At 46.6% G+C, this 18,145-nt stretch overlaps 1 protein-coding gene across 1 annotated transcript; it reads left to right on the top strand.

Annotated features, from left to right (window-relative positions):
• Positions 1 to 1,180: 1,180 nt before the first annotated feature.
• LOC143975976 (vomeronasal type-2 receptor 26-like) lies at positions 1,181 to 4,026 on the top strand. The gene is made up of 2 exons (XM_077478503.1): positions 1,181 to 1,232; positions 2,841 to 4,026. Exons 1-2 carry the CDS (start codon positions 1,181 to 1,183, stop codon positions 3,737 to 3,739), a joined length of 951 nt encoding a protein of 316 aa, XP_077334629.1. The 3' UTR covers positions 3,740 to 4,026.
• The last annotated feature ends 14,119 nt before the right edge of the window (positions 4,027 to 18,145 follow it).

Raw genomic sequence — 18,145 nt, 5'->3', positions numbered from 1 at the left:
ATCAAATGTTGCAATAATCCATGATGATATGCATGAAAAACAGATAACCGCACATAGTGTGATTCTGTATGATGTTTAATGGTAAAAAGAGGGGGGGTTACACTTACAGCTAATCCGATTAAACAAGCGTGTAACTTAAAATAGGCAAAAGCAACAATTCGTTTCGTCCTATTGTATCGGATTTTCTGTAAGTGTAAACGCCCCTTTTTTAAAAATAAACATCATACAGAATCTAGACATGGGCGCCGTCAATAAATTCGTTCCGTTCTGTTCCGTTTCGATTCGTAATAAAATTAATTCGTACTTCGTATTTCGTGTCCGGAATTCCGTTCTATTTCGTACGAAATACGAATTGACGTTCGTTCTTTACGATGAGTTTAAAGGCAAAAACATTGCTCATTATGCTTATTATGACTTGCAGAAGACTTCTGTGATAGAAGTCAATGTAAGTTGCCTGAAGACATCGTCGGATGTCAAGATTTTTCAGTGCGCAAACCTGTGGTGAAACACAAAACACTCGGGCCTCCCGGCCACGAGCGCGGGGAAGGGGAAAACAAAGAAGGACTCCGATCGTGAACGTACCGTTAAGCAGTCGACAATTTTATTAATAAAAAAATATAAATACACAGCAGACCAAAGGTATGACCGAATAGGTCCGATTCTAACTAATAAAAAGTATGCATAAAAAAACGGTTAAAATTAAGAACAAATATACACCCGTGCTAGGCAATATTCTAAGCGTGGTGGTATCAGCACAAACAGCCCGACATGTTTCGTAAAAACTTACATCCTCCTGGGGCACCTCATACATGTGTTATGTCACGGTGCTGGTGTCAGATCACTCTAACTGACAAGTTGCGGTAGTGTGAACGGGCACTGAGTCGTCGTCCGAAATCCGGAATTCGTAAACAAAAGTTCAGTCGGAGCGACTTGAGTCGCTCCTATTAGAACGGTTCCATAGTACAGAACGGAGCGCGACTTGTCAGGTGACTAATTCGCCTGACAAGTCGCGGCAGTGTGAACGGGCACTGAGTCGTCGTCCGAAATCCGGAATTCGTAAACAAAAGTTTGTATTCCGTACAGAATTCGGACGCACGACAATTCGTATTTCGGATCCTCCCGAACCTATGAATTTGTGGAAATTCGTACGAATTTGAGATTCATACGAAACGAATCGCACATGTCAACAGAATCACACTCTCATGTGGTGGATGTGCGGTTATCTGTTTTTCGTACATATCATCATGGATCATTGCAACATTTGATGCGATTCATCGCAATCTCTGGAGTCCGTTTTTTGATGCTGGAAACACCTTGCTCAACATCGGGGTGGAGTCCATTTTCCATACCATCGTTCCTCTTGCTGGAGATTCTGTTGAGGTTATTCCCTCATGATTGCCTGTTTTACCCACGTGCTATACGGTGTGTCCACCAGATCTGGTAAGCGTGACAACTTTACAATTTTTTGATTGCACCTTCAAGATCACGTGGAATAAAGGCCCGGTACACACGATCTGACTTTTTGACAACAGACATGCAAATTAGCTGTTTTAAGGGAACATCCGACTGCGTGTACGCTCCTTCGGACAAACTTTTTCGGTTTTTATCGGACAAATGTTGGCTTGCGTGAACAGACAATCTTTTCGACAACATAAGTCCGATGGAGCAAAGTCCGATCGTGTGTACAGAAAACCGAATCGGAGTTTACAAACAGCCATGCTCAGAACCAATGCAAAAGATCAGACAACAATACAGAAGTTGACCAAAGGTGGCGGTAAAGAGCAGAAAAACCATGTAAGTTGGCGGTTAAAGTCCTGTGTATGCAATACAAGTTCACAGCCAACGCCCTTTGTACAAAAGTCCACGGGAAAGTTTGTATAAAGTCCGATCGTGTGTATGAGACTTTACAGAAGAATTTATTTTACACATTTATTTTGATTAGATGGATGTTCTTTCATTCACTTTGAAACCATGTTTGACAGTCTTTACAATTTATTCACTTTATTATCGCTCACCTGGCCTCTTGGCCTTTCTGGTTATTTTTGATCAATTATGTTTTTAATTTTTTCACATTAGCGCCACAATATTGTTTTTATATATGTTTGCACTATATGTCTAGTGGTGTGTTGGCAGCTTATCTATATCTATGCACAGTTTTTTTTTCTTTACTCTATTTTAAGTTATTGACCTGACATACAGTCAGCCCGAGTGAAGCAATCCTCCTATTCTGAATATTTATCCCAGCCTGAGACCCAAAAAGCATTGAAGCCTTTGGACCAGCATGACATCTAGGCTACATAAATCTACATTTTAATAATGGAAGCCTAATGCCCCATACACACGATCAGACTTTCCGCCAACAAAACCGTGGATTTTTGTTTGAAGGATGTTGGCTCAAACTTGTCTTGCATACACAAGGTCACACGAATGCTGGCCAACAATTACGAACGCCGGTGAATGTACAAGACGTACGACGAGCCGAGAAAAAGGAAGTTCAACAGCCAGTGTGGCTCCTTCCGCTTGATTCCGAGCATGAGTGGACTTTTGTCCGACGGACTTGTGTACACGCGTTCTCAAATTCCCGACAACAAAGTTTTGTTGGCGGAAAATTTGGAGAACCCGCTAGCCAACATTTGTTGGTGGAAAGTCCGACAGCAAATGTTCGATGGAGCGTACACAACGGTCGGACTTTCAGCCAACAAACTCACATCCAACATTTGTTGTCGGAAAATCTGATTGCGTGTACAGATCCTTCTCCAAAGATAGATTTCTTTTTTTTTTTAAATGCATCAGTATAAACATTTATCTTTTTTTTTTTTTTTTTTCTAATTTATTTTCAGACAGTGAAATTTGCCATGAATGTCCCGATGAAGAGTGGTCAGACAAGAAAAAAGTGAAATGTATCCCCAAGTACCACGAGTTTCTCTCATATGAAAATGATAATGTGGTTTTAGTTTTATCATCAGTAGCTGTATTGCTTTGTGTTGTAACTTTAGTTGTATTTCAAAGTCTCATTTGTTATTGGGATACACCTATTGTGAAGGCCAATAACCGGACTGTGAGCTTCATCCTCCTGACCTCCATCTTGCTGAGCTTCCTCTGTGTCTTCTTCTTCCTCGGACGTCCTGTGGATATAACCTGCATGCTGAGACAAAGTTTATTTGGCATCTTCTTCACCATCGCTGTCTCTTCTGTTCTGGCCAAGATTATCATGGTCTACATCGCCTTTAAAGCCACCAAACCCGGCAGTGTATGGAGGAAGTGGGTGGGAGTTAAAGCAGTTAATTTTGTTATGATGTGTTCCTCTGTCCAAGTTCTGATCTGTGTTATTTGGCTGTCGGTGTCTCCTCCCTACCAAGAGTATGACATGGACTCCTATCCTGGGAAGATCCTCATTCAGTGTAATGAAGGGTCAGTTATCGGGTTCTACTCTATGTTGGGTTATATGGGGTTTCTGGCAGCTGTGAGTTTTGTTCTGGCTTTCATGGTGAGGACATTACCGGACAGTTTTAATGAGGCCAAGTACATCACCTTCAGCATGCTGGTGTTCTGCAGTGTCTGGATTGCCATGATCCCGGCCTATCTGAGCACCAGAGGGAAATACATGGTGGCTGTGGAGGTATTCGCCATATTGGCCTCCAGTGCTGGACTGTTGGGCTTTATATTTTTTCCAAAAGTGTATGTTCTGATGGTTAAACCCTATCTCAACTTCCGACATATTCTGCAGACAAAACATTAGTATAGTGAAACATTATTTAGTCAAACATATTGCCTATAAATTAATGATTATTGGGTAAAACATGTAATTTGTCTTTGTTGTGAGGGCGTGCACTACACTTGATGAACATTTTAACAAACAATGAAAGAATATGTACATAATAGCAAAAAGGTGGTGGCTAATCAACATATGCAACATGACATGACAATGGAAAATTTCTCATGGATCCAGGACTGCCACGGTGGAAAGACAACGGCGGGAATCCATGGGCCACACCCGACACGTTTTAGAATGACTTCTTTCTTCAGGGTTGTATATATATATATATATATATGGTGGTGGAGTATGTTATATCTATGGTAGAAAGAATATTGTATAATATATGACAAATAAAAAGTGAATCCACAGAGAAAAGATATACAGTATATATAACTATGGCTTGTATGGTGTAGACCAGATAAAATGTAAATGTTGACATTAGTGATGGCCCGAACCTCCGACGGGACGTTTCGCGAACGCGGACCGCGAACGAGGCCGACCGTTCGCGAAACCGAACGTTCGCCGCGGGCCCCATTGACTTCAATGGGAGGCGAACGTTTCAAACCTTTAGGTCGAATTTGCAGCCACGAGGTAATTATTAGCAGGGAAAACATAGTCCCACCACATGGCCAATGACATAACACATGTATGAGGTGAATTTGGGATCGATAACTACAAGCATTCTTTTTTTATATGGGAAATTGTTCTGACAATTCAGGACTGTGGAGCACATGAAGGCAATGGAGGACAACAGCACCGTGATAGAGGGCACTGACATCAGAAGCATGACATACAGCACTGACATCAGCACAGTGATATACAGCACTGACAGCAGCACCGTGATAGAGGGCACTGACATCAGAAGCGTGACATTAAGCACTGACATTAGCACCGTGATATACAGCACTAACAGCAGCACCGTGACATACAGCATTGACAGCAACACCGTGATAGAGAGTACTGACATCAGAAGCGTGACATTAAGCACTGACATTAGCACCGTGATATACAGCACTAACAGCAGCACCGTGATAGAGGGCACTGACATCAGAAGCGTGACATTAAGCACTGACATTAGCACCGTGATATACAGCATTAACACCAGCACCGTGACATACAGCATTGACAGCAACACCGTGATAGAGAGTACTGACATCAGAAGCGTGACATTAAGCACTGACATTAGCACCGTGATATACAGCACTAACAGCAGCACCGTGATAGAGGGCACTGACATCAGAAGCGTGACATACAGCACTGACATCAGCACCGTGATATACAGCACTGACAGCAGCACTGTGATAGAGGGCACTGACATCAGAAGCGTGACATACAGCACTGACATCAGCACAGTGATATACAGCACTGACAGCAGCACCGTGATAGAGAGTACTGACATCAGAAGCGTGACATTAAGCATTAACACCAGCACCGTGACATACAGCATTGACAGCAACACCATGATAGAGAGTACTGACATCAGAAACGTGACATTAAGCACTGACATCAGCACCGTGATATACAGCACTGACAGCAGCACCGTGATAGAGGGCACTGACATCAGAAGCGTGACATACAGCACTGACATCAGCACAGTGATATACAGCACTGACAGCAGCACCGTGATAGAGAGTACTGACATCAGAAACGTGACATTAAGCACTGACATCAGCACCGTGACATACAGCACTGACAGCAGCACCGTGATAGAGAGTACTGACATCAGAAGCGTGACATTAAGCATTAACACCAGCACCGTGACATACAGCATTGACAGCAACACCATGATAGAGAGTACTGACATCAGAAGCGTGACATTAAGCACTGACATCAGCACCGTGGTATACAGCACTGACAGCAGCACCGTGATAGAGAGCACTGACATCAGAAGCGTGACATACAGCACTGACATCAGCACAGTGATATACAGCACTGACAGCAGCACCGTAAGCAGCCCCAGGAGGAAGTCAGCACAGCACAGGGATGGTGTGATCCCCTCATAATAAGAACCCCCAGGAGGAAGTCAGCACAGCACAGGGATGGTGTGATCCCCTCATAATAAGAACCCCCAGGAGGAAGTCAGCACAGCACAGGGATGGTGTGATCCCCTCATAGTAAGCAGGCCCAGGAGAAACTCAGCATAGCACAGGGATGGTGTGATCCCCTCATAATAAGAACCCCCAGGAGGAAGTCAGCACAGCACAGGGATGGTGTGATCCCCTCATAGTAAGCAGGCCCAGGAGAAACTCAGCACAGCACAGGGATGGTGTGATCCCCTCATAATAAGAACCCCCAGGAGGAAGTCAGCACAGCACAGGGATGGTGTGATCCCCTCATAGTAAGCAGGCCCCGGAGAAACTCAGCACAGCACAGGGATGGTGTGATCCCCTCATAATAAGAACCCCCACGAGGAAGTCAGCACAGCACAGGGATATCATAAGCAGCCCCAGTAGAAATATGACACCGCTCAACCTCTTCAAAGAGGAGGGTAGGGGCATATAGTACGGTGTGCTTTTTTGGGACAAGGAAGTGAGCCAAATGAAGAAAGAAGGTCTGTGTGCTTGATTAAAAAAATTGTTTATAGACATATACATGGTCTACTGGTCACATGTGTTGAATTCCTCCGAGATCCATGCCTCATTCATTTTTATAAATGTGAGGTAGTTAACACTGTCGTGAGCTAGGCGAGTACGCTTATCGGTCACAATCCCCCCTGCTGCGCTGAACGTCCTTTCCGACAGGACACTGGATGAGGGGCAAGCCAACAGTTCGATTGCAAATTGGGCAAGCTCTGGCCAGAGGTCAAGCCTGCCCACCCAGTAGTCCAGGGGTTCATCACTCCTCAGAGCGTCCACATCGGCCGTTAACCCGATGTAGTCGGACACCTGACGGTCTAGGCGTTCCCTGGATCCGGATGACACCTGTCGATGGGTCAGCTGAAAGAATGACCTCATATCCGAAGTCACCAACACATCTTCAAACCGGCCTCTTCTTGCAGGCGCTGTTGGATTGGTACCCGCAAATCCTTCTCTGGGAGTGGGAATTGCTCCTCTGCCAGCACACGCAAAGGCAGAATGCAGCATTTCTCGAAGCAAGGCCTGGAAGTGCTGCATTCTGACAGCCCTCTGCGACGGCGGTAACATTTCCGCCATTTTGTGTTTGTACCGGGGGTCTAAGTACGTTGCCACCCAGTACTGGTCCTTGACCCTTATGCTTTTTATACGGGGGTCCCTATTAAAACACTGGAGCATGAAGGCCCCCATTTGCACTAAAGTGGAAGCGGTGTGGTGGCCTGGCTCCTGCTCATCATCCAGGATAATGTCGTCCTCTTCATTCTCCTCTCCCCATCCACGCACAACAGGGATCCCAGAAAGGTTTCAAGCACGCTCTTCTTGCTCCTCCTCATCCGCCCCGGCACCATCCTCCTCTGACTCCTCTTCAAACTCCTGTTGTTGACTTGTCTCAGATAGAGTAGCCCCCCCTGGGAATTCATCCAGCATTGCGACTTCCTCATCTTCCCGCTCCTGCTCCTCCACAGCCTGATCAATGACACGACGCAATGCATGCTCCATAAAGAAGGCATAAGGTACCATGTCACTGATGGCGCCATGGCTGCGACTGACCAGTTTGGTGATCTCCTCAAATGGCCGCAGAAGTCTGCATGCGTCGCGCATGAGCAGCCACTGGCGCGGTGAAAAAAACCCCAGCTCCCCAGAACCGTTTCTTTCGCAGAGTTCATACAGGTAGACGTTAACTGCACGTTTCTGCTGGAGCAGCCTATCAAGCATATAGAAGGTTGAGTTCCATCGCGTCGGGCAATCGCAAATAAGACGTCTGACCGGCAGATGGTGTCGCCGCTGAATGTCAGCAAGGCGAGCCATGGCCGTGTAAGATCTTCTGAAATGGGCCGAGATTTTCCTTGCCTGCCGCAAGATGTCCTGGACCCCAGGGTATTTGACAACGAATCGCTGGACGACCAAGTTTAAGACGTGTGCCATGCATGACACGTGCGTGATTTTGCCCTGTTTCAATGCGCTAAGCAGATTGGCACCGTTGTCACACACCACTTTACCAACTGTCAAATTGAGTGGTGTTAGCCACTGATCTGCCTGTGAACGCAAAGCTGAAAGGAGTGCCGGGCCAGTGTGGCTCTTGGCTTCCAGGCACAACAGACGCAGCACGGCATGGCAACGGCTCACCTGGCATGTGGAATAGGTTCTGGGGAGCTTGGGCGGTGCAGCGGAAGAGACGCTAGCAGCGGAAAAGGAGGAGGCAGCTGAGGAGGAGAGGGAGGAGGATGGAGTAGGAGGAGGAGGAGAAGAAGAGTCAGGCCTGCATGCAATCCGTGGCGGTAAAACCAAATCTACACGGGTGCCACGGGTTACATGCTTGACGGCCGTCAGAAGGTTCACCCAGTGGGCAGTAAAAGTGATATACCTTCCCTGCCCGTGTTTGCTAGACCACGTGTCTGTGGTCAGATGTATCTTGGCACCGACACTGTGTGCCAGAGATACATTCACTTGCCGCTGAACATGGCCATATAGCTCTGGGATGCCCTTCTCTGAGAAATACTTCCTTCCTGGGACCTTCCATTGTGGTGTTCCAATGGCCACAAATTTGCCAAAGGCCTCCGAGTCCACCAGTTTATATGGCAGTAGTTGGCGGGGCTATCAGTTCTGACAAGCCAGCCGTCAACCGTTGGGCAAGAGGGTTATCCGGCGTCATCATTTTTTTACGCTCGAACATTAGGCCCACGGAAGCCTGCCTTTTTGCAGAAAAACGTGAGCTTGGCGTGATGGAAGGTGGAGTGGAGGACAATTGTGAGGAGAGAGGAGAAGGAGGAGTAGAAGACGAGGCTGGACGGTGAGAGCCTGCAGTGTGGCTTTGTGTGTTCCGTTGCTCCCACTGGGCTCGGTGATGGCTGCTCATGTGCCTTCTTAAGGCGGTCGTCCCTAGGTGAGTGTTGGGCTTACCACGACTAATGCGTTGACTGCAAAGATTGCAGATGGCAACGCTATTGTCAGCAGCGGACACGTTAAAAAAAGCCCACACTGCGGTGCCATGTGCCGGTGTCCTGGGAGCGCCAGATGTGACCGTACATGGTCGATGACTCGCTCCTGATACATTTGCAGTCTGCTTTGTCCCTCCTGTGCAATGTAAGTTATTCCTGCTTCTCCTCCCTATCTGCTGGTCCATATCTCCCTCTGAACTCCCCTCCTCTTCCTCTCTTGTGGGCACCCACGTGACATCACTAGACACGTCATCATCAACGTCACCTTCCCCACCCCTATAAGTAGAGATCTCGGAGTAGGCAGAAACACCGGGGACCAACCTCCTCCTTGGGCTGATCTGGGTACTGTCGTCAGACTGCTGAGTAGCGGTTGTTGCTACCTCCTCTTCCTGATCCAATACCAAGAGAGGCTGTGCATCAGAAATGTCCTCTTGATATGGATCGGAAAATAATTCCTGTGACTCAAGCGGAAGGTATGTGGTGGTGGTGGTGTTGTTGGTGGTAGTGTCTTTGGGGGTGCACATAGCAGAGAGTGAAGAAGAGGGTGCAGATCGAGAGGATGAGGAGGGTGCAGAAGTGTAAGGCTGAGTGAGCCACTCAACCAAGTCTGGTGCGTCCTTTAAAGTAATTGAACGCACCTTCTGCAACTTCCCACTTTGGCTCAAGGCTGTTGCTCCTGCCCCCTACCCCTACCACCCCTGCGGAAGGGCCTGCCTCTTCCTCTGCCTGTCATTTTTTAAATCACCCTGTGACAAAACTCTTAGTCCCTATACTGATAAAGGACTACTGCAGTATAGGGCAGCGGTCAGCAGTAGTGCACCTCAACCCTATCTATTGTGGACCGATAGCGGTCCTTACAGAACAGCAGACTGTACCGCACTCAACCCTATGTACTGTAGCACCCTAGACCAAGTTACCAGTCCTTATAGGAACTTTTGTGGACCAAGCAGGTTGTGTGTTAGTGATTAGCAGACTGTACGTCAGTCCCTATACCAATGAAGGACTGCTGCAGTATAGGGCAACGGTCAGCAGTGGTGCACCTCAACCCTATCTATTGTGGCCTGATAGCGGTCCTTACAGAACAGCAGACTGTACCGCACTCAACCCTATGTACTGTAGCACCCTACACAGACCAAGTTACCAGTCCTGATAAAGAGCTTTGTGGAACAAGTGAGTTGTGAATGTTTAGCAGACTGCAGCAGAAGGGCAGCAGTCAAGTATAATATTCTTTCTATATTTGGAAGAAAGAATATTATACGTGTACAAGCCTATTACCATACCACTGATACCAGTCCTGAAAAGAACCTTTGTGGAACTAATAGTAACAGCAAGTCTTTAAACTGACCCTCACTGCCTGACAACACTGCTTCCTTCCTGTCCCTATACAAAGTGGCAAAAAAGAGTAGACTGGAACGATTAGTGGTTACTGGAACAGCTCTTTTGTGGACCTTGATAGTAACAGCTAATGATGATGATGATGATGATGATGATGAAAGACTAATCTGGCTGCCCCTGTAGCACACACCGTCCTTTCCCTTTCTCTAAACTGACAAAAGACACTCAGGCTGCTGCAAGAATCAGTAGCACAGCAAACCTATAAACACCTAACACCTATACCAGTCCTGAAAAGAACTTTTGTGTACCAAATAGCTAGCGATTTATCTCTCCCTACTCCACACAGCAACCTTTCCCTATAGTGACAGAAGAAAGAATGTGAAATGGCCGCCGGATCGGGTGTATTTATAGGTTAGGGGGAATGTCCAAGTGTCCATGTGCTGTCATGTCTCAATTGGCTGTCCTGTACCCCATGATAGACGTGTCATCATAGGTCAAAGTTCTTTTACACATTAAACATGTAAGTCCGCGGGGGCGAACGACGGCAAAAGGCGAGCGAACGAGCGGACCGCGAACGACCGAAATTCGCCGCGAAACGACCGCCGGGCGAACCGTTCGGCCATCACTAGTTGACATAAGTAATGTAGAAAAACAATGTAACAGCCACATAGCAATAATAGCAGTCGTTTAATCCATCCAGAGGTCCCCAGGGAACCAGAATATCCCACCAAGCAAGCAGGGCCACAGCGAGAACCAGCAAGACCAGAAAAAAGAATGGCCTCAATAAGATGGAGATGGGCAATAAGAGTACAGATCATACCAGGTTCATAGTCTATTCAAAAAAAGTATATATATATATATATATATATATATATATATATATATATATATATATATATATATATATATATATCAGAAGATAAATAAATATATATGTCCTATCCTGCTTTAGTCTATTCTATTTTATAAAGCAGCCTAAGTAGGAATCATTATTATATTTCACTTCTATAACTTACTATATTTATTGAAATATGTCAATATGTTTCCATTTCAAATTCAAAGAAATGTTTAAATTCAAATTAGAATAAATTGTTTCAATATCATTTATTTTGGATTCATTGAAATTCTTTACTATTGTGATTCGGAAATGAAGATACAGTACATTCAAATCTCTGAATAATGAAAATGTAATCCAAATTTTTTTTTAGTAATGAAATGAATTGCACATGTCTATCAAGCTCGGTTCACATATGAGCGACATGCGTCTCATAGCGGGGGGTCCGGTGCGTCCTGGTTTACTGATTCAGGCCCAATTTTAGCCCAAATTTTGGGCTGAATTTGGTCCTAAAATGGACCAAAAGATGCACAGCGTTTTTGTGCAAAATGCACCGGACACGCTCCGGAGATGTGTGAACCGACTCCATAGAGAGCTGGTCAAAATCTCCTGCTATTGCAAATTGAATGCGGGGAAACCACATCCAATTCACAATTGTGTGAACCCGGCCTAAATCACTAAACAGGATCCCCACCAGACATTTCAATATCAAGAGATTGACGTTAGAGTCTATTTTTTTTTTGATAAAAAAAAATCCCACAAAATATTGTCGTATCAGTATTATTATTATTATTTATTTTTTTAGGACTTTTGCACAATGGATAATCCTTTTGTTTTGGATTTGTTCATTAACCAGTTCCTGACCGGCGCACGCTGATGTACATCAGCAGAATGGCACGGGCAGGCATATTGGCGTACAGGTACGTCCATCTTTAAATGCCTGCATCTTTAAATGCCTGCCATCGCGAGCGCGCCACCGACGGTCGGGACCCCCGTGAGTCCGGTTGCGGGTCCCGCGGACTCGATCGCCGCGGGCATACCCGCGATCGTCTCACGGGGCGGCTGAACGAGGAGATGCCGTTGTAAACAGCATCTCCCCGTTCTGCCTAGCAACAAGTGATGCTGATCTCTGCTCCATGTGATTGGAGCAGAGATCAGTGTTCACTAAAACAAAGCCCAGCCCCCCACAGTTAGTAACACACCCCTAGGAACACTTAACCCCTACACTGCCTCCCCCTGGTTAACCCCTTCACTGCCAGTGTCATTTACACAAGAATCACTGCATTTGTATAGCACTGATTGCTGTATAAATGACAATGGTCCCAAAAATGTGTCAAAAATGTCCGATGTGTCCGTCATAATGTCACAGTCACAATAAAAATCGCTGATCGCTGCCATTACTAGTAAAAAAAAAAATATTAATAAAAATGGCATAAAACTATCCCCTATTTTGTAAACACTATAACTTTTGCGCAAACCAATCAATAATCGCTTATTGCAATTTTTTTTTACCAAAAATATGTAGACGAATACGTATCGGCCTAAACTGAGGGAATAAAATGTTTTTATATATATTTTTGGGGGATATTTATTATAACAAAAAGTAAAAAATAATGAGTTTTTTTTCAAAATTGTCGCTCTATTTTTGTTTATAGCGCAAAAAATAAAAACCGCTGAGGTGATCAAATACCACCAAAAGAAAGCTCTATTTGTGGGAAAAAAAAGGACGTCAATTTTGTTTGGGTGCCACGTCGCACGACCGCGCAATTGTCAGTTAAAGCGACGCAGTGCCGAATCGCAAAAAGTGGTCTGGTCTTAAGCCAGCAAAATGGTCCGGGGCTGAAAGTGGTTAAGTTAATCATTTACCTTTGTCATATTCGTTATGTAAGAATGATTAAAATTATTAATTTTTGTTTCATATATTCTTATCCATTTTGGATTTTTATTTATTTTTTTTCAAATCAATTCGAAATTCAAACTTATTTGAAATTCTAAATTTATAAAGACAGCTACATTTATTCTATTCTATTCTATTCTTTTTATTGTTTATTCTACCTTATTCTTTTATATTCTGTTTTATTAAAAAAAAAAAATTATTTTCTTCTTTTCAATTTATGTTTTTTTCTATTTTATTTTATTCTATTCTAGAAAGGATCCTAAGTCAGAATCATCATCTTATTTCATTTTTATACCTTACTTTATTTTGAATTCATATTCTTTTTTAAATTCACATTCAAATAATTTCATTATAATTTATTTTGGATCCACTGAAATGTGTTACTATTGTGATTTGGAAATTCAGATACAACCAAATCTCAGAATAACTAAAATTTCACCCAAATTTCAACTAGTAAGGAAACAAACCGCACGCTTATTAACCACTAAACAGGATTCTCACCAGCCATTTAAATATCAAGAAACCAAAGTTATGCTGCGTACACACGATTGGACTGTTCGACGGACTTGGTCCCGGCGGACAATCCGACGGACTTTGCAGCTGAGGTCCGCCGGACTTTCAAACGAATAGACTTGGCCACACACGATCACTCCAAAAGTCTGATGGATTTGAACGTGATGACGTAGAATAAGGACGTTCATAGCCAGTAGCCAATAGCTGCCCTGGCGTCGGTTTTAGTCAGTCGGACGACCCGATTTTTCTCCGTCGGAAAGATTTGAAACATGTTTTATTTCTAGGTCCGTCTGACTTTTGGGAAGAAAAAGTCCGCTGGAGCCCCACACACGATCGAATTGTCCGACGGATTCCAGTCCGCCGGACCAAGTCTGTTGAAAAGTCCGGTTGTGTGTACGTGGCAATAGAGTCAGGTTTTTTTTTTTGGTGAAAAAAGCTCACAAATAGTGATGGACGAACTTCCGACGGGACGTTTCGCGAAAGCGAAATGCGAACGGACCCAAACGTTCGCGAAACCGAACGTTCGCCGCGGGCCCCATTGACTTCAATGGGAGGCGAACTTTGCAAACCTTCATGTCGAATTTGCGGCCACGTGGTAATTATTAGGGGGTAAAACGTAGTCCCACCATCTGGACAATGACATAATACATGTATGAGGTGAATTTGGGATCGATAACTACAAGCATTTTTATTTTATTTGGGAAATTGTTCTAACAATTCAGGACTATGGAGCTAATGAAGGCAATGGAGGAGAGGGAAGGTCAGGGACCAGGGTAGGCAAAGAAGAGGGTGCAGGAGATGATCACCAGCAGCGTGACATACCGGAATGACACATGCACCGTGATAGAGGCATCTGACAGCAGCACCGTAATACAGAGCACTGACAGCAGCACCGTGACATACAGCGCTGACAGCAGCACCGTGACATACAGCGCTGACAGCAGCACCGTGACATACAGCGCTGACAGCAGCACCGTGACATACAGCGCTGACAGCAGCACCGTGACATACAGCGCTGACAGCAGCACCGTGACATACAGCGCTGACAGCAGCACCGTGACATACAGCGCTGACAGCAGCACCGTGACATACAGCGCTGACAGCAGCACCGTGACATACAGCGCTGACAGCAGCACCGTGACATACAGCGCTGACAGCAGCACCGTGACATACAGCACTGACAGCAGCACCGTAAGCAGCCCCAGGAGGAAGTCAGCACAGCACAGGGATGGTGTGATCCCCTCATAATAAGAACCCCCAGGAGGAAGTCAGCACAGCACAGGGATAGTGTGATCCCTTCATAATAAGAACCCCCAGGAGGAAGTCAGCACAGCACAGGGATATCATAAGCAGCCCCAGTAGAAATATGACACCGCTCAACCTCTTCAAAGAGGAGGGTAGGGGCATATAGTACGGTGTGCTTTTTTGGGTCAAGGAAGTGAGCCAAATGAATTAAGAAGGTCTGTGTGCTTGATTAAAAAAATAGTTTATAGACATATACATGGTCTACTGGTCACATGTGTTGAATTCCTCCGAGATCCATGCCTCATTCATTTTTAGAAATGTGAGGTAGTTAACACTGTGGTGAGCTAGGCGAGTACGCTTATCGGTCACAATCCCCCCTGCTGCGCTGAACGTCCTTTCGGACAGGACACTGGATGAGGGGCAAGCCAACAGTTCGATTGCAAATTGGGCAAGCTCTGGCCAGAGGTCAAGCCTGCCCACCCAGTAGTCTAGGGGTTCATCACTCCTCAGAGCGTCCACATCGGCCGTTAACCCAATGTAGTCGGACACCTGACGGTCTAGGCGTTCCCTGATGCTGGATCCGGATGACACCTGTCGATGGGTCGGCTGAAAGAATGACCTCATATCCGAAGTCACCAACACATCTTCAAACCGGCCTCTTCTTGCAGGCGCTGTTGGATTGGTACCCGCAAATCCTTCTCTGGGAGTGGGAATTGCTCCTCTGCCAGCGCACGCAAAAGCAGAATGCAGCATTTCTCGAAGCAAGGCCTGGAAGTGCTGCATTCTGACAGCCCTCTGCGACGGCGGTAACATTTCCGCCATTTTGTGTTTGTACCGGGGGTCTAAGTACGTTGCCACCCAGTACTGGTCCTTGACCCTCATGCTTTTTATACGGGGGTCCCTATTAAAACACTGGAGCATGAAGGCCCCCATTTGCACTAAAGTGGAAGCGGTGTGGTGGCCTGGCTCCTGCTCATCATCCAGGATAATGTCGTCCTCTTCATTCTCCTCTCCCCATCCTCGCACAACAGGGATCCCAGAAAGGTTTAAAGCATGCTCTTCTTGCTCCTGCTCATCCGCCCCGGCACCATCCTCCTCTGACTCCTCATCAGACTCCTGTTGTTGACTTGTCTCAGATAGAGTAGCCCCCCCTGGGAATTCATCCAGCATTGCGACTTCCTCATCTTCCCGCTCCTGCTCCTCCACAGCCTGATCAATGACACGACGCAATGCACGCTCCAGAAAGAAGGCATAAGGTACCATGTCACTGATGGCGCCATGGCTGCGACTGACCAGTTTGGTGATCTCCTCAAATGGCCGCAGAAGTCTGCATGTGTCGCGCATGAGCAGCCACTGGCGCGGTGAAAAAAAACCCAGCTCCCCAGAACCGTTTCTTTCGCAGAGTTCATACAGGTAGACGTTAACTGCACGTTTCTGCTGGAGCAGCCTATCAAGCATATAGAAGGTTGAGTTCCATCGCGTCGGGCAATCGCAAATAAGACGTCTGACCGGCAGATGGTGTCGCCGCTGAATGTCAGCAAGGCGAGCCATGGCCGTGTAAGATCTTCTGAAATGGGCCGAGATTTTCCTTGCCTGCCGCAAGATGTCCTGGACCCCAGGGTATTTGACAAGGAATCGCTGCACGACCAAGTTTAAGACGTGTGCCATGCACGGCACGTGCGTGATTTTGCCCTGTTTCAATGCGCTAAGCAGATTGGCACCGTTGTCACACACCACTTTACCAACTGTCAAATTGAGCGGTGTTAGCCACTCATCTGCCTGTGAACGCAAAGCTGAAAGGAGTGCCGGGCCAGTGTGGCTCTTTGCTTCCAGGCACAACAGACGCAGCACGGCATGGCAACGTCTCACCTGGCATGTGGAATAGGTTCTGGGGAGCTTGGGCGGTGCAGTGGAAGAGACGCTAGCAGCGGAAAAGGAGGAGGCAGCTGAGGAGGAGAGGGAGGAGGATGGAGTAGGAGGAGGAGAAGAAGAGTCAGGCCTGCATGCAATCCGTGGCGGTAAAACCAAATCTACACGGGTGCCACGGGTTACATGCTTGACGGCCGTCAGAAGGTTCACCCAGTGGGCAGTAAAACTGATATACCTTCCCTGCCCGTGTTTGCTAGACCACGTGTCTGTGGTCAGATGTATCTTGGCACCGACACTGTGTGCCAGAGATACATTCACTTGCCGCTGAACATGGCCATATAGCTCTGGGATGCCCTTCTCTGAGAAATACTTCCTTCCTGGGACCTTCCATTGTGGTGTTCCAATGGCCACAAATTTGCGAAAGGCCTCCGAGTCCACCAGTTTATATGGCAGTAGTTGGCGGGCTATGAGTTCTGACAAGCCAGCCGCCAACCGTTGGGCAAGAGGGTTATCCGGCGTCATCATTTTTTTACGCTCAAACATTAGGCCCACGGAAGCCTGCCTTTTTGCAGAAAAATGTGAGCTTGGCGTGATGGAAGGTGGAGTGGAGGACAATTGTGAGGAGAGAGGAGAAGGAGAAGTAGAAGACGAGGCTGGACGGTGAGAGCCTGCAGTGTGGCTTTGTGTGTTCCGTTGCTCCCACTGGGCTCGGTGATGGCTGCTCATGTGCCTTCTTAAGGCGGTCGTCCCTAGGTGAGTATTGGGCTTACCGCGACTAACGCGTTGACTGCAAAGATTGCAGATGGCAACGCTATTGTCAGCAGCGGACACGTTAAAAAAAGCCCACACTGCGGAGCCATGTGCCGGTGTCCTGGGAGCGCCAGATGTGACCGTACATGGTCGATGACTCGCTCCTGATACATTTGCAGTCTGCTTTGTCCCTGCTGTGCAATGTAAGTCATTGCTGCTTCTCCTCCCTATCTGCTGGTCCATATCTCCCTCTGAACTCCCCTCCTCTTCCTCTCTTGTGGGCACCCACGTGACATCACTAGACACGTCATCATCAACGTCACCTTCCCCACCGCTATAAGTAGAGATCTCGGAGTAGGCAGCAACACCGGGGACCAACCTCCTCCTTGGGCTGATCTGGGTACTGGCGTCAGACTGCTGAGTAGCGCTTGTTGCTACCTCCTCTTCCTGATCCAATACCAAGAGTGGCTGCGCATCAGAAATGTCCTCTTGATATGGATCGGAAAATAATTCCAGTGACTCAAGCGGAAGGTATGTGGTGGTGGTGGTGGTGGTCGTGTTGTTGGTGGTAGTGTCTTTGGGGGTGCACATAGCAGAGAGTGAAGAAGAGGGTGCAGATCGAGAGGATGAGGAGGGTGCAGAAGAGTAAGGCTGAGCGAGCCACTCAACCAAGTCTGGTGCATCCTTTAAAGTAATTGAACGCACCTTCTGCAACTTCCCACTTTGGCTCAAGCCTGTTGCTCCTGCCCTACCCCTACCACCCCTGCGGAAGGGCCTGCCTCTTCCTCTGCCTGTCATTTTTTAAATGACCCTGTGACAAAACTCTTAGTCCCTATACCGATGAAGGACTGCTGCAGTATAGGGCAGCGGTCAGCAGTGGTGCACGTCAACCCTATCTATTGTGGACCTATAGCGGTCCTTACAGAACAGCAG

Source organism: Lithobates pipiens, unplaced genomic scaffold (assembly GCF_037356315.1).
Source record: "Lithobates pipiens isolate NorthernLeopardFrog02 unplaced genomic scaffold, aLitPip1_a1.2 Scaffold_13, whole genome shotgun sequence".
NCBI classification, from domain to species: Eukaryota; Metazoa; Chordata; class Amphibia; order Anura; family Ranidae; genus Lithobates; species Lithobates pipiens.
This window is presented reverse-complemented; position numbering and strand designations above follow the sequence as displayed.